The sequence below is a fragment of the Triturus cristatus genome, chromosome 12 (genome assembly GCF_964204655.1).
Source record: "Triturus cristatus chromosome 12, aTriCri1.1, whole genome shotgun sequence".
Taxonomy (NCBI): domain Eukaryota; kingdom Metazoa; phylum Chordata; class Amphibia; order Caudata; family Salamandridae; genus Triturus; species Triturus cristatus.
This window is the reverse complement of record NC_140595.1, coordinates 72,674,446-72,697,352: the sequence shown is the minus strand read 5'-3', so window position 1 is coordinate 72,697,352 and position 22,907 is coordinate 72,674,446. Positions and strand designations below refer to the sequence as shown.

The 22,907-nt window shown below is 45.5% G+C and overlaps 1 protein-coding gene across 1 annotated transcript in view; it reads left to right on the top strand.

Annotated features, from left to right (window-relative positions):
• Positions 1-22,907, top strand: part of LOC146772551 (mucosal pentraxin-like) — a 50,423-nt gene that overhangs the window by 5,719 nt on the left and 21,797 nt on the right. The window contains exon 2 of the mRNA XM_085639612.1: positions 1,762-1,832. Coding sequence (XP_085495738.1) covers positions 1,775-1,832 — 58 coding nt within the window. The 5' untranslated portion in view covers positions 1,762-1,774. The remainder of the gene's footprint in view (positions 1-1,761; positions 1,833-22,907) is intronic.

Genomic DNA, 22,907 nt, shown 5'->3' with positions numbered 1-22,907 from the left:
ACCCCAGCAGTAAATTATATGGTTAACACATCACTAAATGTAAAGACCTCACATGTGTATAACAAATAAGTTGGTATGACCACGTGGAAATAATATTGAAATTTCCTATAATTATGAACATGCTCAAATTAGAATAATAGATAATTACTCTTGTGTATAGTTTACTAAAAAGTGTTAAAAAAAAAAAAATCTTTATGCCTAAGTTTTAATGTATTTATTGTTTTAATAGTATTTCTTGGTACGGAAAATGTATTAGTCATTCATATTGCAGCCCCTACCATGTTGAGGTGTTACTATTTATATACGGAATTGTCCTGTGTATTTTACAATTGTATGTGTATATTGAAGATGCATCTTTTATGGTTTTATTTTGAACCAAAATAAAGACTATGATGATGATGTATAAGAAATACAAATGGTATTCTGCAATGTAAATGAACATAAGTGTGAGACAAAGCCACTTGAATTGTACGGCAGGGGAGGAACAAATTATGTGGCAGGGTTTAGAAAAGAAAAAGCAATGTATTATTTTGTCATATTTACACATATTTATTCTATCTGGGCAGAGGTTTTACCTCATTAGTCTGGATCTGACACCCAAATACAGCAATAAGCAACAGAAGGTGACCAGTCAACATTTGAGAAAGGCCTTCCACTGCGCAACAAGAAGTGTTGCCGCGTTTTTAGTAATTTTTTGTTTGAGCTAAAAACAATCTATTTGTAAAATGTGCAGATAATGCAGCAGATAAAGGATTATGTAGCAACATCGGCAAATACATAATTCTGCGCAATACTCCGCTGCCCCCAAATCTCATAGTTCTAGTGGCCCTAGTGAAAATATAAATATGGCAGTACAGCTGTCATTAACGTGCATCAGTCTGAGAATCTGCAATGTAAATATACATAAGTGTGGGAGCTTGTGGTAATACAGCTGCCATTCACTTGCATCAGTCTGAGAATCTGCAATGTAAATATACATAAGTGTGGGAGCTTGTGGTAATACAGCTGCCATTCACTTGCATCAGTCTGAGAATCTGCAATGTAAATATACATAACTGTGGGAGCAGGTGGTAATACAGCAGTTATTCACTTGCATCAGTCTGAGAATCTGCAATGTAAATATACATAAGTGTGGGAGCTTGTGGTAATACAGCTGCCATTCACTTGCATCAGCCTGAGAATCTGCAATGTAAATATACATAAGTGTGGGAGCTTGTGGTAATACAGCTGCCATTCACTTGCATCAGTCTGAGAATCTGCAATGTAAATATACATAAGTGTGGGAGCATTTGCAATACAGCTGTCATTCACTTGCATCAGTTTGACATCCTGCAATGTAAATAAATACCAGTGTGGGAGCTTGAGGTAATACGGCTGTCATTCACTTGCATCAGTCTGAGGATCTGCAATGTAAATATACATAAGTGTAGGAGCTTGTGGTAATAAAGCTGTCATTCACGTGCATCAGTCTGAGAATCTGCAACGTAATTGAACAAATCAGTCGGAGAGTATATAGTAACACAGCTCTCACTCAGTTACAGAGGGTTTTTCAGCATTGTTGCATAGGGGTCACATCCTCCACAGATTTTTTAGCAATAACCTCTAATTATGTTCATGTCTGACATTTCAGATTCATTGTATGTAAATGTATTTTAAGTGGAAATCCTGGAACATGCATGGCTATGCCCGCGTCCATCTGGGTTTCAAAATATTGACCTACAGAAAGCGAAGTTCTAATTAGATGAATGCTTTACTTTTCAGAACCGTGGGGAAAATGAAGCTGTACTTTCTGCTCCTTCTCAGCATCATGGCAGCTGTTTCCCAAGGCACAAGTAAGTGTTGTCAAAGCAATGAAGGTGCAGCGGTGGAGGGTTGAGGGTGTTACTGAAGGGTGGACATCAGTGTTGGGAAGATGCTGTGGGACTGTGCAGGTCAGTGGAGGGCAGGCATTGAAGGTCAGTGGAGAAGGAAGGAGCGCAGGGTCTGGGGATGTATGATCAGTGGACTCTAGAGTGTGCAGCGGAATCATAGGATGGTGCAGGATGGTGATGGTGTAGAGTGCAGGGGAGATAGTGCCTGTCAGTGGATAGCAGAGGGTATGAGTCACTGATGGAGGGGAGAGGGTGCAGGACAAGGAAGGAGTTCCTGAAGATGCAGACCTCTGGTCAGTAGAGAGGGCAACGACCTTTACATCGTGGTCATTACACCGCGATGCCATTACAACGCGGTCATTAGAACTGACCCACATCCTCCCTCTCTACTGAAATATGACTCGTTACTACGCGAGTCATTACATCGCGTGCTTTCACAACGCGGTTGTTACAATGACCTCGTTGTTACCACGCAATGCCATTACCACACAAGTCATTACATCGACTTGCAGTAGATGGCACGCTAACATAAGCAATAGTATAGTTTACTATTCCAACACCTTCCCTACTGTTGTGTAGGCTGGAAATGAAATAGTAAATTATACATTCCTAATGTTAGCGCGCCATCTACTGCAAGTCAATGTAATGATTTGCGTAGTAATGGCATTGTAACAACCGCGTAGAGAGGGAGGATGTGGGTCAGTGAAGGGGTGATGGGGTAGGTCAATTGAGAACAGAAGGGGCAGATCAGTTGATACGCGTGAAGAAGGTGCATGTCAGTAGAAAGGTGAGCACAAGTCACTAAAGGAGGAGAAAGGGTGCAGGGCACAGAAGGAGTTGTTGAAGATGCAGATCTGTGGTCAGTGTAGACGGGAGAATGAGGGTCAGTGATGGGGATCGTGTAGGTCTTTGGAGAGGAGAAGGGGCAGGTGAGTGAGGTTGAGTGTAGGAGAGTAGAAGCTTGTCAGTAGATAGCAGAGAGTGTGCAACACCGAAGGAGGACACAGAACGAGTTGTTGAAGGCACAGGTCTGTGGTCAGTGGAGAGCAGAGGATGAGGGTCAGTGAAGGGCATGATGTAGGTCACTGGAGAGGAGAAGGTGAGTGAGATGAAGTGAAGGAGAGAAGATGCTTGTCAGGGGATAGGAGAGGGTACGAGACACTGAAGGTGGGGAGAGATCAGATTGTAGGAGGTATTGAGGAGGTAATTCAGTGGCCGCAGAGAAGGGGTATAGGTAAATGGATGGGAGAATATGCGGGTCAGTGATAGGGGATGCTGTAAGTCAGTGGGGAGAAGGGGTAGGTCAGTGGAGTGGAGAAGGTGCATGTCAGTAGATAGAAGATGCTACTGTCCATCAAAGGAGAGAGAGAAACTGCAGGTCACAGAGGGATTTTTTGAGGTTTCAGGTCACAGCAGAAGGCCTGAGGGTGGATGTCTATGGAGGAAAATAGGTGGCCAGTGGGACCTAGAGACACAAACATGTCTTACCTATCCTTAAGACACACCATGTCCTATAAGTCTCACACAGAGTAATATGGTGTGTATCAGTCAACAAGCGCTACACAGAGCTTTACTGTTTACCTTATTTGGAAAAGGTTGATGACAAATTCTGCAAACTGAATAGCTTGATGTTCTGATTTTTCCCAACCCACTACTTGTCTTATCAAATTGCCCTGCTTTCTACTTTCATTCTGATACATTTTTGTTTATTAATTGCACAAATACCACCTGGTCTGTACGCTGTAAAAGTGCCCATAAAATAACATTCGATGAAACATCAGATGCTGGTCTTGGCACAATCCGTTACTTAGCATCACCGAGAAATTCTACTTTTGTATAGTTTTATCATCTCCCAAGAAGTGACCATTTGCTATTACATCTAAGTAGATATGGTTTCTGATTCCACAAAGTGGTTGAGTGACTTGAAAAATTCAACTGCCTACCCTAACCCTCTTCGTCAATGGTGTTGTGCGGAAGATCTTACCAACAGCGCTGTTGGCCTCAGAAGATTTGGAGTCCGCGCTTGATTTATTCCAGGGCTTGCTCTGCTGAGTGATTTATGGGCCGGTGTGAGGATCTGAAATGTTAACCTGACTCAGACAGGTAACCAGTGCATAGTCTTTAACACAGAACTTGAAGTTTCCCAATTCTGGATTTGGTGGTGCAATTATCAGACTGTTAGAATACTCAGTTTTGTCATATTTATTCTGATAATCATGGCCTTTTTCTGCTTATTTAAATCAAGCTAATTCTTATTAATGTGAGTTGGATGATAGAGGTGAACTCATAGGGTTCCCTTGGCTGGCCATTTATATCACAGATTCAAGATACACACAAATGGTTTCATTTGTCTATAGTGGTTATTTCAATACCCCCCACTTTAAATCCTGGATGGGTCCCCTTTATTTTCCTCTTTCAAAAACCATCAATAAACCAGTAATAGAAATACAATGTTGGCGACACCACAACCTAATCAATTTCCCACATCCATTTGTGGATCACTCAGAAGTGTTTTCGACTAGTTGCTGATCTATCCCAAGATCTCTTAAAAGCAGGAACATCACTGGAGTATTATTTGCATAGCTGCTAAAAGCCTCACCCACTGAGTTAAAAAATTCAACGAGTGATTGAGTGTTGGCATGATTAGGGAGTGATAAACAAATCTTGAGCTGCTCTGTATAAAGCTTGGATAGTTGGAGACCATGACACCACCCTTTAACACCACTGCTTCTCAGCCATTCATAAAGGAACTGTACATCTTTTGAACTATTCCAATATCCCTCAGTCCATTCCCCACTCTAGTCCTCATGATGGTGTGGTTGAGTGTATGAGAAGATGGTGTAAGATGAAGGTGTTGGGTGAAGTTGAGGAGCACCCAAAGGAACATGATCGCTCCTCATGGATGGATGATCGGACATCAGTTATGACTGTTTACATTCCTTTGTTGAGATGAAATCCTGAATGTAAATGTTTCCAAAAAGGTGGTCTCAAATAGTTTTGCAACTCAATAGGGGCTGCCTTTTCTAAACTTCAGCAGGAAGGGTGCATCAGAAACTGGCTAGGAGTTTTTAAGACCAGGTTTATCAAATATTATTATTTTGATCAAGGGCACGCCCAGACTTATTTGAGTATATTTACAGAACAAAAAAATCAATTTGGGTAGTCTGAAATGAAAAGAGACATCTGTTTGCAACATTTCCTAAACATATTTATGGCCAATGATCTCTGGATGTGAAGGCATGAGATTATAATTGCTCACCTCCTGATATTCCTAGAATTAGATCTATTGTCTAGGTGATTCAGATGGCTGTTTCCCACTATAAACTCTTTTTTGCCTTGTGTATAATCTAATGGAAATCATGGCCAATGTTGAGCAGATGCGTTATCATTAATTTATCATTAGAGAACTTTGGCTACACTACACCGAGCCATTCACATATTGCGTAAAAAAATAGAAGTCAGCTACTAAATTGAGTGGCATTCAGGGTTTGTTGGAATGAGACAACCAGCATAAATTGGAGGTTCTCCTGCACCACCAAAATTCCTATTCTCCTTTCTAATTTAGAGAAGGGGGGACAGTGTGATTTGCAATGCAGTGCGGATGAGGTCCCTGCCGACAGGCTATAATAAGCAGGATTGCCCGCTTTGGAGCATTAAAAGGCCTGCCCTCTTTGGGGCATGCCTTAGGATTATTTTTTTCTCTCTGTGTTACAGCGGTGCCAAGAATAGGGCTGAGAGCTTTCCCAAGGCCCACTGCGGCCCCAAGATGAGGGAGCATTTTTTTTTTTAAAGGTTTATTGAAAATTGGCATGTTAGACAGCAGAAACATAGCATAACACATATAGTCGATGATACGCAGTGCGATAGAACAGCAAATGCTCCCCAACCCTCATTCAGCATATTCAGTTAGAGGAATATCACGTTATCCAACGTCATCCTCCTCGTCCGCCCCTGCCGGTTCACATATCTCCCTCTGGAAGGTGTTCCAGGGCCCGCAGATTTGCGATCACTTCTTCGGGCATCCCCTGGACACATAAATAGGTATCTCGGTCACCATACACCAGTCCATGTCTCTGGCCCATTCCGCAATGGTCGGTGAGGTCGGAGCTCTCCACAGTCGTGCGACATTCCGCTTGGCCACCATGAAGCCCAACGAGACCCCATGTCCTCTCCTTAGCAGTAAGATCAGTGGGGTCCCATACATTCAACAAAATCAGTTTGATGTTACATTTTATCTGCTGCCCCTGTACTTCCTCCATCATTGATACCAACCCCTCCCAGAATTTCTGAATTATCTCGCATTCCCAGAGTGTATGTATGAAGGTGCCCTCCTGCCCGCAGGGCCTTGTACAACCGCTACCTTGGGCGTATCCCATATGGACCAGCCAGGGTCCAGCCGGAGTCTGGAGAAGATGGCAATTTCGCAGGGAGAAGCCACCACGGCCCGCCACTCTTCATCATCCAAGCCGGCAACGTCATGGTCCCATTTATCTTGTAGACGTGTCAGGGGATCGGCCATATTGTTGATAAGCTTTTTGTATATGAGGGATACAGCCTTCTCTGGCAAATCACCATCTAAAACCCTATCTTCTAGAGGGGAGGAATCCGGGAGGGCCGTACCCCCAGGGAGAGCCGAGAGTAGTGCGTGCCTAATTTGGAGATACCGGAACTGCTCAGAGTTGGCCATTTCAAACTCTTGACGTAATTGGGAGAATAGCATGACGCTCCCGGACCTCCAAATGTCTCCAATTCTGGAGATAACGATAGTATCCCATTTGTTGAACCCTAAGGAGCGCAACAGCCGACCCAGCTGATCACAATGCTAGAGCGGCGTAGCTAGAGGAAGCTTGCCATCCCAACCCAGGATCTTAGTGGCGTCCCTCCATATTTGCACAGCATGCTTAGTCGTTCCGGACAAGACGTTTTTCAGAGATTTTGTATATAGTGCGCCCGAAAACTCGCCCCCGGGAAGGAGCCACCGATCTATCCAAAATGCCGGGTCATCATGTCGCCTGTAAGTGCATTGGTTAATGGCCGCGAGTTGCGAAGCCCAGTAGTACTTTTTCACGTCAGGGAGTCCAATGCCCCCGTCAAACCATCCCAGTGTGAGCTTGTGTGTGGCAATGCGGGGTGGCTTACCCTCCCACAGCAGATCCCTCACCGTGCCCTCCAGTTCTTTGAAATATGACGGTGCAACCGGAAGGGGTGTGTTCTGCAACACATACAGGAAACGGGGGAGGGACATCATCTTGAAGAGAGCTGCCCGTCCCAGGAGAGTCAAGGAGAATGATTTCCAGTGCTGGACGTCGGATTTAAAGCGCGCTAATATCAGCTGGAGGTTGGTGTCATGAAAGCGTGTCAGGTCTTTAGATACCCAGATCCGCAGATATTTAAAGCCGTCCATGGCCTCAGTCAGCTGGCAGCCCCGGGGAAGTCGAGACTTTTGCCCACTAAGGACGTAAAGCGCAGATTTGGACCAGTTGATCTTGTAGCCTGCAAACCGGCCTAAAATGTGAAATATCTCCATCACCACATTGAGAGATTTCGCCGGAGTTGCAAGATAGAGCAGGATATAATCTGCGTACAATGAGATGCGATCTTGTCTATTTGAGGCCACAAATGACGGGGTCTTGACGGATCCATGCCACTATGGGTTCCAAGGCCAAGGCAAAAAGAAGCGGTGATAAGGGGCAACCCTGCCTGATGCTCCTACCCAAAGAGAAGACAGGGGATTTCCGATTATTTACTACCACCTGCGCCAACAGCTGGCAATATAACAGTCGCACCCACTTAGTAAATTTCGGACCGAATCCTAGCTTGTGAAGCACTGCAAACATGTATGGCCATTCAATAGTGTCGAAGGCCGAAGCGGCGTCCAACGACACCACCACGGCGTCTTCACTGATCGTGTCTGCCCTACAGAGCACTGCGTGCAGTCGGCGGAGGTTGAGAGATGTGTTTCTTTCCGGCATAAACCCGGACTGGTCCGGGTGTATCAAGTTGGGGAGAACCTGCAACAGACGAGTGGTAAGGACTTTTGCAAGGATCTTAGCCTCGCAGTTAAGGAGTGAGATAGGCCTGTAAGAAGAACACAGGTTGGCGGGTTTTCCCGCCTTGTGAATAACAACTATATTTGCTGTTCTTTGATCCTTGGGAAGAATTTCCACCTCCTTACTCTCTTTATACATGGCAGTGTGAAAAGGGGTGGTCAAGCCTGCCGTTAGCTTAAATAATTCTACGGGGATCCCATTAGGGCACGACACCTTCCCCCCCGCAGATCATGGATGGCCTTCTCTACTTCGGGTACCGTAATATTACGGTCCATGTCGAGACTCTCTTCCTCTGTTACAACTGGCATCCCAATATCACGCAAGAGGGAAGAAGCCTCTTCTTCCAAATAGGTCGTGTTGGAAGAGTACAAAGAGTGGTAATATCTACCAAATGCATATGCAATGTCCTGAGGGGCTGTGAGTCTGGAGTGGGAGTCAGTGGCAATTTCAGCCACAACACGCCAAGCCCGCTCTCTGCGGTCAAGCCAGGCCAACAACTTGCCTGCCTTATCCCCTACATCGTAAATTCTACTAAGGGTAGCCTGATGTAGCGCCTTAGCCGCCTCCTTAGCGAGGTCTAAGAGTTCCCTGGTTTTAATTCGAAGCTGTTGGCGCACTACCTCCGAATCTTGCGATCTAACTGCACTCTCCAACTCTAGGATCTCTTCCTCTAAATGCGTCATGACGGCCACCTTTTCTTTACGTTGCCCTGCAATTTGTCCCAAAACCACCCCTCGAACAACTGTCTTATATGCCTCCCAGAGTGAGACGGAGGAACTGACTGAACCCATGTTTTCTCGGAAATACAGGTCCGTTTCGGTCAAGACCATATCCCTGATGGGGGGGGGGGGGGGGGGTCGTGAGATACCATGAGTTAAGCAACGCTCGACGGCCGTTCATTGGTTCCCCTACCTCCAGTCTACACAGAACGGTGGAGTGGTCCAAAATTCCCCTTGCCAGATGTTGTATTTCTTTAACAGTGTGGAGATGGTGTGTGAGTGTGAGTACATAATCAATACGTGACATCGTGACATGGTGCCATGGGGGCCGAACAATGTGTTTATTGGAGTTCCTCTGGGTGCAGATACCGCCAGACATCTGCCAATCCCAATGCACCTAAGAAGCTATGGATTTGTTTATGGGAGGATGGCAGGTCTTTTTGGGGCCAGCGGTCCACGGAGTCTGAGACAATGGAGTTAACGTCCCCTCCAATCAATAAGCGCCCGTCCGGGAGGTCCAGGAGAAGGGCGCCAAGATCAATAAAGGCTTGCTTGTGGAGGCCCGGTGGAATATAGACTGTGACCAGGTTAAGGGTGGCTCTCTCCCAAGTTCCACACATGGCCACGAACCTTCCTAGTGGGTCTGTGCGAACTGCATCAATCATTATGGGAAGGGATTTGCGAACGAGGATGCCCACCCCCCGAGAACCAGAGCCAAAGGCAGAGTGAGCGGCCAGTTGGAAACCCCATCATGACAGGCGTTACAGCCGTTGCCCAACAGGTGGGTCTCCTGGAGAAACACTACGTCAGGCGAATGCCGCTTCAGAAATTGGAGAACCATCCCTCTCTTTATTTTGTCCCCCAGCCCATTCACATTCCATGAAAGCAAGTTTCTGCCTACCCGTATTCCTCATCACTTGGCTTTGAAATTATAGGATATCTCATGGAGGAGCCAGTCAGGGAGAAGATAAGGAAGGAGTGTCTAACACTGCTAAGCTCTGTGATCAATGAAAGCGTTCCTAACACCGTTTCTGCTGCAATCAATATCTGAATCCAGAATGATAGGACATGCCTGAACGACAACCGCACCACGACCACCCAAACTAATAAAACATGCCCAAACAACAACCATTGCAAAACTAAAACCCAAATGCAGTCCCCTTCCCCCACCCCACAGATCCATTCAACATTCCCCGAGTACCCCCCACCCTGCATCCCTGCTCGGCGGTGACAAAACCTCCCGCACCCCAAACTAGCAGAGCGCCTATCGTCCACCCTTCCAAAAACTGATGGGGTCGTGTAGCCAGACCGAGCCGTGGCCCAGAGAAATTTAATTTAGTCAGCAGCAACATTAAGAGCCCAACAGGTGTCTAATATGGACAGAACATCGGCGAGGCCTCACAGAATATCCGCTAATGCCCACATGTGAACACGGAAACAGACAAAGTTCGAGGCAAACAGGCGGACAGAGCCCCCATTAATATTCTAGCCCACTACAGCAAATGCTTGGCGCAGTCAGCGATAAGGAGTCAATAGTTACAATCCTCCGTCAACTTAGAATCACTCAACCTCCCAAAGTGAAAGATACAGACCAGTCATTCGGCACCTCCCGCTGCTTCAGTTGAATCATGGATTGGCGAGCCGCCACCGGAGGCCCGGGAGTCTCCGTCCAGCCTTCCGCTCCGGGCCTGGTTGTTGCGGTGGCCCGCCGTGCGCCAGCCCTCCAGCCAGTCCCAGGTCTCTTCCAGGCTGGCAAAGAACCAGGATTTCCCCTCCGATTCCACCCTCAACTTGGCCGGAAACATCATGGCATACTTCAAATCTTTGTCTCGGAGTGCTTTCTTCACTTCCAGGAAGCTCCGTCTCTGTCGCTGTACCTTGAGGGTAAAGTCCGGGAAGAAAGTGATGCGGCTATTTTGTACCCCCACTGGCGGGGGGAGCGACCACACTGCATGATGACGTCTCTGTCGCGGAAGTTAAAGATCCTAGCTAGGAGTGGTCGCGGGGGGGCTTCAGACCTCGGTCGACCTCCTGGTACTCGGTGCGCTCGTTCCACAGAAAAGAAATTGGAGAGTCCCCTTGGCTTGAGGTATGTAGTGATCAGGTCTTCCACGAATAGGTCCGCCAATGGCCCCTCCGCTCGTTCAGGTACTCCAATAATGTGGACGTTATTGCGTCTGGAACGCCCCTCATAGTCATCCAACGGCGCTTCCAGTTTCATGGCGTGTGTTTGCAGCTCTTCCACCTTTCTCTGCAGCACTGATGTATCTTCCACCAAGGAGGTCACCTTGACTTCAACGTCTTTCAGTCACGAGTTCATGGAGCGCATATCTTCTCTGATGAGGTAAACTTTGGTGGACACTGTGTCTATACGTGACTCCAATGATGTCCGGACGGTGGTGTTGGCTTCAAGGATATCCTGCAGCGTTGGCCCCTTCTGCTTTCCACCAGCTTCAGTTTTGTCAGGTGCAGATGACCCCCCTTTGGGGCCAGCTCCAGGACCACCCTCCCAAGCGTACTTTGTCAATTTGGCCTGAAGAGCAGCCTTCGAACTGCGATTCCCTGCCATATTGCACACAGATCCCTCCAACAGACTAGGTTATGACCGGCGCCAGCCACCACGCGGAACAGTCAGTCACAGGATCACCAACGGTCACCTCTCTATGTAATGCCGCCTTTCAATGGCCGGAGTTCTGGCAGCCAAAGTCACACATCCAGGACCCCTCCCAGCACTAGGGTGTTGGCATACGCGCAGCAATCTGCACCAAGAACGTGCCCTGATGATGTTTCTTGATCTCATTTGAGAAGGGGGGTCCCACACCACAGGTGCTGCACAGTAATAACCAGTGCTCCCCTGCACAGTCGCAAATTTCTGGTGTTGGGGCGGGACGGCAATGCTATGTATCCAAGTGTTCGCGATGGGCTGCAGTGATGCCCCGATGCAGTAAGCCTCTCATAAGGGGTGCCTCAGGCCAGAGAATTGCCCCAATCTCACACTCACTCACTGTCAGGGATAAATACTGTAAGCGCGCAGCCATGCTACCTTTTCTCCTGCACGGCAGCGCAACGATCTCAGCCCTGTGGAGTCAGTATTGTCACGCAATACGTAAGACAGCCTGGCGATTCTGCATACCTCCGGCCGATGCGGGGCCGCCGTCCCTTCTCAGTCCCTTCAAGCGGTGTAACTGCCCTGACGGAGGCCAAAGCTGGGGTCAATACTTCCGGGAGCGTTCCGTGCCTACCGGCCTGCCGGAAATCAACACCGCTCCCTGGCGGCACTCCGATCTATGCAGCAGCAGTCTCGGTGTTTCCGCCGGAGTCCGTGGGGGCTCTGCTTGCGTGCACGCCTCCACCTCGCGTAGTAGATGATAGCACCGATGGAAGCGCTCCACCGGCAGTATCTTCAGCTGATCGGCCTCGCGGTCTCTTCTCCACTCAGGTGCAACCCGCCGTCGCAGATCTCGCCGTTTCCGCCCAGTGCCACAGTTTGGGCCGCAGAAGACACCAAAATGTGCAGTAGCCTTTCCGATGCCGGAATATCGTTATTAGAGCCCCGGATAAAGCAAATTAGAGCGGATAGGTACCGGATATGTTCTCGGCCGGCAGAGCCGACAGGGTAAGCGGCCATCTGTAGCTTGGCTTGGCCACGCCCCTGAAGGAGCATTGTTAGCATTGTGAGATAGTGCATTCTGAGATGTCACCCTTAACACTTGGCTACGCTTTCCCAGACTTCCCTGGTGCTTCCATGCTCACACCCAGGGTCGGACTGGGAATCTAAACCGGCCCTGGCAAAGTGCTCGGCCGGCCCCCCGTGGGGTTGGGGGTGCCACCGAGCTCACCCAAAACCGGCCCCCACCCGTGCAGCGCACCAGGGCATTGTCCGGTGCCCGCTACGGCCAGTCCGGCCCTGCTCACAGCCATCTAGAGGATGTTCCAGGAGCTGTCTAGACTAGAGGACAAGAATGGTGGCATTGCATTCGCTAAATGCAGTACTCATAAAAGGATGTTAACCGTCGGCTTCTTCTTGATTAGTAAATTATATCCAATGGAACTCGTAATACGGCGAACGGATATCTGTCACATGTGTGATGGAGTAACCCATCGGCCACACTCGTAATCGGGCTCTAAGTAATTACCGTGATTTGCCCGAATGAGGGTGCAGAGAAGAATTATTAAATTCTCCTTCCAAAATTGTGTTATTTTCATCGGAAGTTATCTGACGATCCCAATACAAGATGAAGTAAGGTCACTTTCATGGAAAGTGTGGTCCTGCTACAATCAGATATAAAGCCATTCAAAGTGAAGGATGCATCTCAATGCATTTGTTCCCTTATTTTTTGTCGGCTATTCATCTCCTTGTTTCCCTTTTTGTTCTTGATTTCTTTTTACCTTGCTGCTGGAACTTTCTACTGGATACTAGTTCTGGAAATCAGCCTGGCTTTTGTCTTCTTCATCTTCCTCAAGAGGAGTTTGGTGCTTTGCTATTCTCTTCAGCTCTTCAGCTGCAAAGGGGGGTTTTCTCCTTTGTTTTCCCCTTTGTGGGTTTTGCCTCCTATTTGGGACCATTTTACACTGTTCTGTGCACTGTGGCACTATTGATGGTGGCAGAAGTCACCCTTTTCTTACGCAGTCCGAAGGGGGACTTAATACACTGTCCAAATGTCCAGTATGAGGCACCCTTCGCAGGCACAGCATTTGAACACAGGAAAAGAGAAAAATGGCTCTCCAGTGCATAGGGAAAGCTTTCTGTATATCTGGACCATTGATTGCTTTTTTCTGATAAATTAATCCATGCTTTTGTGTTTTGTGTGTGCAAACAAAACAAAAATACAGACCAGCCGCCAATGCACTTCAGTTCTGCTAAAAGAGCCTCCACTGCACCGGCAGAAGTACTTTAGGCAAACCGATCCTCACCATGTTGGTGCAAAACATGGGATCTCCGTATGATTCCTGCTCTCCCAACCAATCAGCACTAGGAGCCAGCATCATTAACCTTTTGGCTTAACCCGAGACGTATTTTTTTTAAACCATTGCTAAGATTTTTAAACATAAGAAAGTGTCAGCCTGCCTTATGTAATTTACTCCTTTAAAACGATGAATTCACGTTTAATGATTTCTAAGTATATCTCCTCTGCAGTTCGGCTCCGTAACATTGTTAGAACATTATTTTCACGTATTATGTCGGTTAAAGTGTGTCATGCTAATTCCTATGAAGTAATGTTTTTTAATGTGTTCTTTAATGGCTGTTATTTAGCCGAATAAAGATATTTGACTGACTGACTGGTAACCTTTTGGCTTATAAGCTGCGGAACGGATCGCTGTCTACAGCAACAGTACCCCGCTCCTGGAAGCAGGGTAAAATCTTGCCCCTGCTTAAGAAACCTAGGGTTGACCCGGGAGAGCAATCCAGTTACAGACCCATATTATTACTGCTAGCTCTGTCTAAGGTGTAGGGAAAAACAAGTAAAACCGCAGCTCTCCCAAGACTTGGAAATGAATAACCAGCTCTACCCGCAAGCCAGTAAGGATTTACTGGCACATGCATCAAAGCTTTTTGCGATCGCAAACGGTGCGATTCGCAAAAATCGGCTTTTACCATGCATCAAGGGTCAAGCCCCTCGCAATTTGAGAATTCTCAATTAATTGCGAGTTCTCAAATTGCGATTGCATTTAAGGTATCGCATTTTGCGATTCCTTAAATGCAATTCAAGAACTACTTTGAAGTAGCGATTTCGCTACTAGGGGGCGCAAATTACCATGAAGTTGAACTTCATGGTAATTTGCAAAAACTTTTTTCAAAGTTGTAGGTTACACACATGTCCTTGGGACATGTGTGTGCTCAACATTTGCGCAAAGATCAATTTCAGGGGTGCAACAGGGTGTCCTTTTGACACCCTTGCACCCTTGAAATCGCATGAGCAATTTCCCATTCATTCCTATGGGCCTGTAGGCCCTTAGGAATGAATGGGAAGCTATTCCTTGAGTCGCAAATAAGGAATGTGTAGGAATCGCTATTATTATAGCGATTCCTACATGCATAGGATTTTGCAAGTCCTTAATTGCGAATCCTTAATATTCACAATTAAGGACTCGCAAAATCCTAGCTTGATGCATGTGCCTGTTAGATCCAACTTCCGTGCGATGACGGTGCTAGTGGAGGCAGCTGATCACATCAGAGGCACCTGAGATGCTGGTGGGGAGGTAGTGCTGATTATGTTAGATCTGTCAGATGCCCAGTCCATCGGAATAGTTGGTCAAGCCCTGGACTGGTTGGCCTCCTTTTGGAGGGCAGAGGACAAGATGTTTGGGTCCCTACCTTGTTTTTGGGGTCCGTGAACTGTCAGTGGGAGTGCCACAGGGTTCGGCCTTGAGCCCTACTTTTCAATGTATATCTCACTCCATTAGCTCAACTGGCCGAACCCTTGGGAGCAAAAGTGATCTCTTACGCTGGTGACACTCAGCTGTTGTTCTCCTGGGGCAGAGAAGCGGAGTTCCCAGGCAAATCTATCAAATCCTGCCTAACAGCCGTCTCTCACTGGTTAGCCTAGCATCACCTTGAATTGAATGCTGTCAAGACCGAATTATTATTTTTATGTCCTAAATCCCTGGAGACACGGCACCCCTTCTGGCCAGTTGATGCTCCCCGCCCACGGGCCCTAAGCGAGGTACAATGAAGGACATGGGTGTTAAACTCGACGACTGACTCTCTTTCCAATCTCAGATTAACACCGTGGTGGGCACATGCTTTGGGCTACTGCGTATTCTTAGGAGGGTTTGACATTTCCTCTCATTCTTAGCAAGGAAGGTCGTCATCCAGACACGTAACTTCAAGGCTGGATTACGGAAATGCCCCAAATTTGGCTCTTCCTGACTACCTTGTTAATAGATTACAGGTGGTCCAGAACACAGTGGCCGCACTCTTCTGGGCTTTCCTATGAAAACGCACGCGTCCCCGCACCTGCGGGCTCCTCGCTGGCTCCCAATAAAGAAGAGAATTTTATTTAAAACAATTGTGTTGGCCCACGGGTCACTTCACCTCACGGGTGCAGGCTACCTCAGGACAAGAAGTAGCTTCTATGTCCCCCCGAGAAACCTGTGCTCAGCCAATACCCTCCTGGCAAGAATCCCCAGGAATTGCCGTACCACAGTTGGCGGAAGGTCCTTCTCTTATCTAGGGCCGTCAGCATGGAACAAGCTCCCATTAGAGTTGCGATCGATTGATGCAATTTTATTGGTTAGGAAAACATGTAAAACATGGCTCTTTAAACAGAAATAGATGGCTTATTTGCACTCTTATTTGTGACATGTGTGCAGAGCTTCGGGACACTCCTTGGAGTAACTGTGCGCTTTACAAGTTGTTTTTCATTCATTCTTTTTTCAAAACTCAATGTATGGCAAACGGTCTTAGCTGGAGAATCCCCACCACAATGTAGATGACACCCTAATGGTCATGTATGTCATAAATAATCCCTTCAGAGGAATTGCCCACTTCTTGGTTCTTATTACCAAATAATTCTTTTTTTGCTTCTGGGAATGCTACCTTACGCTTCCTATAACAATCTTTACGCTTCTTACTTTTAGTCTCTTTTAACGAAAGAGGAAGGTGCACCAGTAAGAAGTCCAAACATGATAGGAAGTCCTTAAAGTTTCTTTAATTCTTGTATGTATTCTTAAAAACAGACATCAGCCAACGCGTTTCGTTCTAAGAGGCAAGAACTTCTTCAGGGCTGAAACAAGTAACAAACAAATATACAGACATAACTACATTTATATAAGACATATATAGTCATCCACAATATTACAAGAAACAATAAACACATAGGACCATACTCAACGACTTTGATATATACACAAGTATAAATACAATACATATATATATATATACAAATGCACATCAGACCGTTTAAATATAAAAACATGAAAATACATTCAAATACCAAGAGTAATATAAACTCTAGTAGAAGACATTAATTCAGAAAATGAAGTACATTGTGAATACTACTTAATCATTTTAAACACTCATATATTTATATTTTTCAAGAGCATATATAGTAGAATCGATATCCATAGATCTAATTAGTATAAGGCCTCTCAAATACGCCCCAAAAATAAATGTTAAAAAATGGGGGGGAGTTTTTTGTAAAGGAATCTCACCTCTACTTTGACGATGTGGGATACCTGCGATTATCAATCTGGTTCCGCACGATCAATAGATCAGATATTATCACACGATTCAGTATAGAATTCAACGATGTGAATTCAAACAAGTAATAAAGATGTCTTTCACAGCACTGTCATGTAGCAAACGAAAAGAAGAAAGTTTTTTATAAAAGAACGCAAGGGCGAAAATAGACAAAAACAATAAAGTTTGCTTAAGTATATTCAACAGTATTGTTGTCAATAAACAACAAAAGATAATGAGCGACAAGACTGACATAATTTACGTCAAAAACACAAACGTCGACGAAGTTTGTATAAAACATTCCAGAAGCACATATATTTTGAAAGAAATATCCAATTAATTTGAACGTTTATAGTCATACTGAACAACAAGTAAGATAATCTCTCACCTAAATCATTTGGAAGTTCAATGGAAAGATATAAATAAGACCGTCGGTATGAGATACGAATATATCCTTCTAGTCAAGACGCCAAGTGGCATTTATCTTTGTAGTATGTATACATTCCAACGCGCTAAAATGTAAACAGAGCAAAAGGAGAGGGGTGAATGAGGGAAAAGCGCAAGAGAGTAGGAAAACAGCAACAAACGAAAAAACAGAAAAATAATACTAATACTAAACAAGTAACTCTAAGTATAAAAGTTTAAATGTCCAAGGTGCCAATATTCTCCAATAGCAATAATCCTCATGAGGCATGATATTAAGTTGTCTCCAAAACCTTGATAAAGCACTTAGTCAAAAGACAAACTCAAGACTTAAAAACGCTCCTTCCTATCGATCCGTATTAGTATTTTGTCAAAAAATAATAATTAGGCCAGAATTACGGGAAAAAAGTAAATTCAACAGAGTTACCACAACCTAATCAAAAGAAAACCAGTGATTGTGTAAACCCGTACGACAGGTCAAAACGGCTTACCTTTTCCAAATACGAAAAGTGGAAAGAGAGTAACGGGGTCAGACAGCACACCTGTATTTTCAAAGGTAACCGCGAAACTGCAATTTAAATCAATCACCGGAAGTGAGGTGATGCCTCCCCATATGGTAGTAGAGGAGCAGGTAAACACAGACGCCATATTTGAATGGTGTGTATAACGAGCATCAATGTATATATAGCATCGAAAAACGAATTGAAATATAATTAGAACATGGAGAGATAATACTCAAAAACTGCATGAAATTATCAATAAGATACTACGTCCCGCCCGTATAAAAAAGAAACATATAAATATAGAGCGAAAAGATATATACATATATATATCACGTCCCATATGTATCCAAGGGTCAGAAAAATAATAAAACTACGTCACAAAATTGAAGGTAAGTCGCAAAGCCGAAATAATAGTAAATTACCGGATATCTGGAGACACATGCCCATTTAACGTGAAGTCGAGCGAAAAGCAAAAACGCCATATTTAAATGGTGTAAGAAACGGACATAGTTGCATATGCAGCATCTAAAGAACAAGATGTAATATATTCGAAGCTGGAAGAGCAGTGTTGGAGATATGTATATCTTGATAGAAAGAAGGTAATACATCCCCACCCATATTGAAGAGATGTATGTAATTATAAAAAAATATATACCACATCCCAAATGTATACAGAACGTGAATAAATGGACAAAACAAAAATAGGTACAGCTGGCAAAAGGCCAACACAGGTTTTAAAAGTCGCGTCCTGATCAATGCAAAAAATGGAGGTATAGATAGACATATTGCATATGGATGGTATCTACAGGAGTCCATGAGAAAAAAGATAAATACAACACTAGCTACTAAATATTGAGGCCAATATATAGCCACATAGAAAAGAATATAAACGAAGTAAAAAAGAAAAATACATGAAAAGAAAAATGCCTGATATTAATAAAAGAATATTGCACTATGGACATACATAAAAGAAAGGTAAAGTGAAAAAATATATAGAGAACAAGTGAGAAAGGTATGAACTGATCCCAGATCATATCTAGATGAGTAAGTACGAGTATTAATAATGACAGTGTATCAACCCAAATATAAAATAGAGGCTCAGCTTGGATGAAAAATTGTACAATTCAACCATTATAAAAAGTAATGCATCTCAGTATCAGAATTATGTCCCAAGGTAACAGCTCGTAGGCGACAAATCCATTTAGATTCACATTGTCTCAGTATCAATTCTCTATTTTGTCCTCTTTTGCCCACAGGAATATGTTCAATTCCATGGAACCAAAAAGAGGGGCAGTCAGTATGTTTAATCCTGTAATGCTCAGTAATGGGTTATCTTGTATCATTATTTAATAGGGCTCTCCTATGTTCTTGTATACGTGTTTTTAAAAAAACCCTGAAGTATTGGTTATTATAAATGTGTCATTTAACAGTCTCTTGGAGGCACTAGTCTGTAAAAACTCAATGCATCATACCTTAAAATTAAAAGTCACCTGTTTGGGATTTTATGCACTCTCAGAGTCACCTTAAAATAACTGCTACTCTGAGGGCAGGCTCTTTGATGTAGGATACACGTATAGTTACGTAAAGAGAGTTTATTCAGCTTGTTTTTACCATATTCTGAAGATTAGCTTTAAGGGGGTGTCAAAGTGGGCCATTTTGTTCTTTCTCTACTTACTGATTTCCTCCCAAACATGGAGTCTGACATGCACAAGACAGAGCATGGATGCGGTGGCTAGTCGCAGATGATTTTTTTTATGAGGACCTTTCTATGAAGCCCCAGATAGGACCAGGGATCTCCTCATGCACCTTTCAACTTCACAAGATCAAGGAAATTAGGGAATACTTTACCCCTGAAGCCATTATCCAGATAATAATGACACTAGTGATGTCTCGTATTGACAACGCAAATTCTCTTTACTTAGGACTTCCAAAAGGATTGAACCAGAGTACAAAATCAGGCAGCTAGGCTGCTCTGGCGCCAGCCTAGATATTGAAGCAAGCTGGTTCGGTAACGACTGCTTTTGATTTTTTAATCAGTATGTTACAGGACAAGACACGAGAGCACGTAACAGTTACTTGAACAAAGCACATTTTATTATTTATGCAACAATACTCCTTTAAGCGAGTCTCTGGTACTACTTCTGTGTCTTTTCTGCCTTTCGGTTCCCTTGTGGTCTCTTTGGCTGTCGTATCGTCGGTTCTCCGTCGGGCCAACTTTGTACCAATCCACCCTCGGGGAGAGGAGAAAGGACAGGCAATTAGTTCCCTGATCAATCCCAACAAGTACTGGTTCCTTCACCAATACACCCAGGAAGTAGGGTCATGGGACGGACAGTAGTACCCCCAGGTCTACTGAGTAACCTCTAGGGGAAAATGGGGGACAAGGTAAAGTATGAAAGTGCAAAGAAGTAAAACACCAAGACGGGTGGTTTTCCCTCCCTTGGGCTTCCGAATCCACACTCTTTCCTCAGTCCGGGTTCTATTCACCTAAAGGGCTACCCACTCAAGCCAGAAAGAAAAAAAGGGAAAGAAAAAGTGTGAACAATACTCTCAACTCAAAAGTAAAAAAAACTCTTCCCCTAAGACCCCAAAAGTGTCCTTTATAGCCCAGTGAGGTACGCGTGGGTGAGAAACAACCACCTACATAGCGACTGATCGTTTGCATCACTTGCCTGAGGCCCTGGCTTGATAACGGAGCCACGGCTCCCTCATCCAGTGAGCCTTCCCCTGGGATAGTTGGTACCGTTGCCCGGCTCTGCGTCTCCTTGTCTCCGGTCTGGTTCTCGCTTTTCGCACTCACCTCTGCCCTTGGGACTCGTTGCTCCAGCGTCGGTCTCGCTCCTTCCTCTCGGCCGCTGGCTGACCCTGTCTCTTCACCTGGGGCTTGCTGATGTACATTCTGGGCTGGAAGCGGAGATGGGTCCTGCCCTGCTAAGGACGTTGAACACACCTTTACTTTACCACCGGGGCACCCGTAGTCCTCCTCCAAGGGTGCCCAGTCACAGTGCTCCCCCACCAGGCATAGCCGATCAGGCCATGAAGACACTGCAGACCAGGAAAGGAAATCCACATTGCCCTGCAGGGACCCAAGCATGTGTAATACCGGAAACTAAAAAGGTTGAAGTGCAAGGAACCCCCTCAGAATGCATGCTTTAGAATCCATGTGCCGGGCCAACCACACCAGGGGAGCATGATCCGTGTACAGTATAAATGGACGACTCAACAGGTGGTATTGAAGGGCCTGGATGGCCCACTTTATCACCAAGCACTCCTTCTCAACAGTAGAATACCGGGCATCACTGGACAGCAACTTTGCTCAAAAAGACCACGGGCGCAACACACCAGCCCCATCGGGCTGTGACAACACAGCCCCCAGTCCCCTGTCCGAGGCAACCTTCTGTAGTGTGAACTCTTTGTAAAATTGGGACAAGCAAGCACTGGCTCATCACACAACCGCCCTTTCAATGTCTCATGTTTATGCTGGTGGTGCAACCATCAGCTGTTCACGTTGGGTTGTGCTTTAGTCAATAAATTCTTCAATGGAGCAGCCACCTCAGAGAAGTGGGGAATGAAGCGGCGGCAGTAGCCTAACAAACCCAGAAATGCTCGGCTTCCCTTCTTTTTGATGGGCTGATCCAGGGTCCTGATGGCCTTCACGTTGTCCACTTGAGGCCGTATCTTCCCTTCCATTATGTGATACCCCAAGTAGGGGATCGCGTTTGTGGCCAACATACATTTCTCAGGGTTTGCCGTGAGTCCTGCCTGTCTGAGACTGTTTATTACCGCCTGTAGGTGGGTGACATGCTGGTCCCATGTCTGGCTAAATACCACAATGTAATCCAGATAGGCGGCTGCATACGCTAGGTTTTTACGCAAAACAATATCCATCAGGAGTTGAAAGGTAGCCGGGTCCCCATGCATGCCAAAGGGTAGGACGCTGAATTGATAAAAACCTGAGGAGGTATAGAAAGCTGTCTTTTCTCTGGCCGTTGCTGTCAAGGGATTCTGCCAGTACCCTTTTGTTAGATCCAGAGTGGTTAAGTACCTGGTCGTGCCCAGATTTTCTAACATCTCGTTGATTCTAGGCATGGGATAGGTGTCAGAATGGGATACTCTATTCAGCTGTCTAAAGTCAATGCAGAACCGGAGAGATCCATTGGGTTTCGGTACTAACACGACCGGGTAACACCAAGGACTACAGGAGGGTTCTACGATATCGTCTCTTAGCATCTCCTTAACTTCTTCCTCCAAGGCTTTCTGTCTGGCTTCAGGTATCCGATAAGGCCATAATCTGATAGGTCTTGCACTTTCAGTCCTAATGTCGTGTTGTGTGAGGGGGTCCTGCCTGGTCGTTGGGAGAAAATGTCATAATTTTTGTCCACTAGACTGTTAAGGGTTTTTGATTGGTCTGTTGTCAAAAGGGGACCCATGGGGACTTCTCCCGTTCTTGCCGCCCTCTCTGTTGAGGGAAAGGAAATGTCCAGGGGCTGGGAATCCGTTACCAACAGGTCATTGGGGGACATAACCACTGGATCCCCCTGTCTACCCAGCTCTTCAGTAGGTTGACGTGATATATCTGACCTGTCCTCACCAAATGGTGTACCGCTACCCTATAAGTAACCGTGGTCACCTGGGATAATATCACATGAGGTCCTTACCACATTGCCAGCAGCTTGTTATCTGCAGAGGGGAGCAGGATGAGGACCTTATCACCAACCTGAAAGTCCCTCAACACCGTTTTGGTATCATAACCACTTCTCTGCTTAATTTGGGCTGTCTCTAGGTTCTGTCGCACTTCCCCCACGGTGTGAACAACCTCTCCTTGAGATTCGCGGCATTGTCAAGGAGGGCTTTTCCCTCATTCACTTCATCTTCCCACCTCTCTGTGGCCATATCTAACAGCGTCCTAGGCTTCCTCCCAAACACCAGTTCGAGTGAACTATACCCGGTCGAGGACTGGATATGTGTTCGTATAGGAAAAAGGGTCAGAGGCAACTGCTTGTCCCAGTCCTTCCCTGTCATAGATATGGTCTTTTTTAAGATGGTTTTGATGGTACGGTTATATCGTTCCACCAATCCGTCTGTTTGTGGGTGATAGACTGAGGTGTGTATTCATTGAATCCCAAGCACCTTACATACTTGAGCCATAAACCTTGACA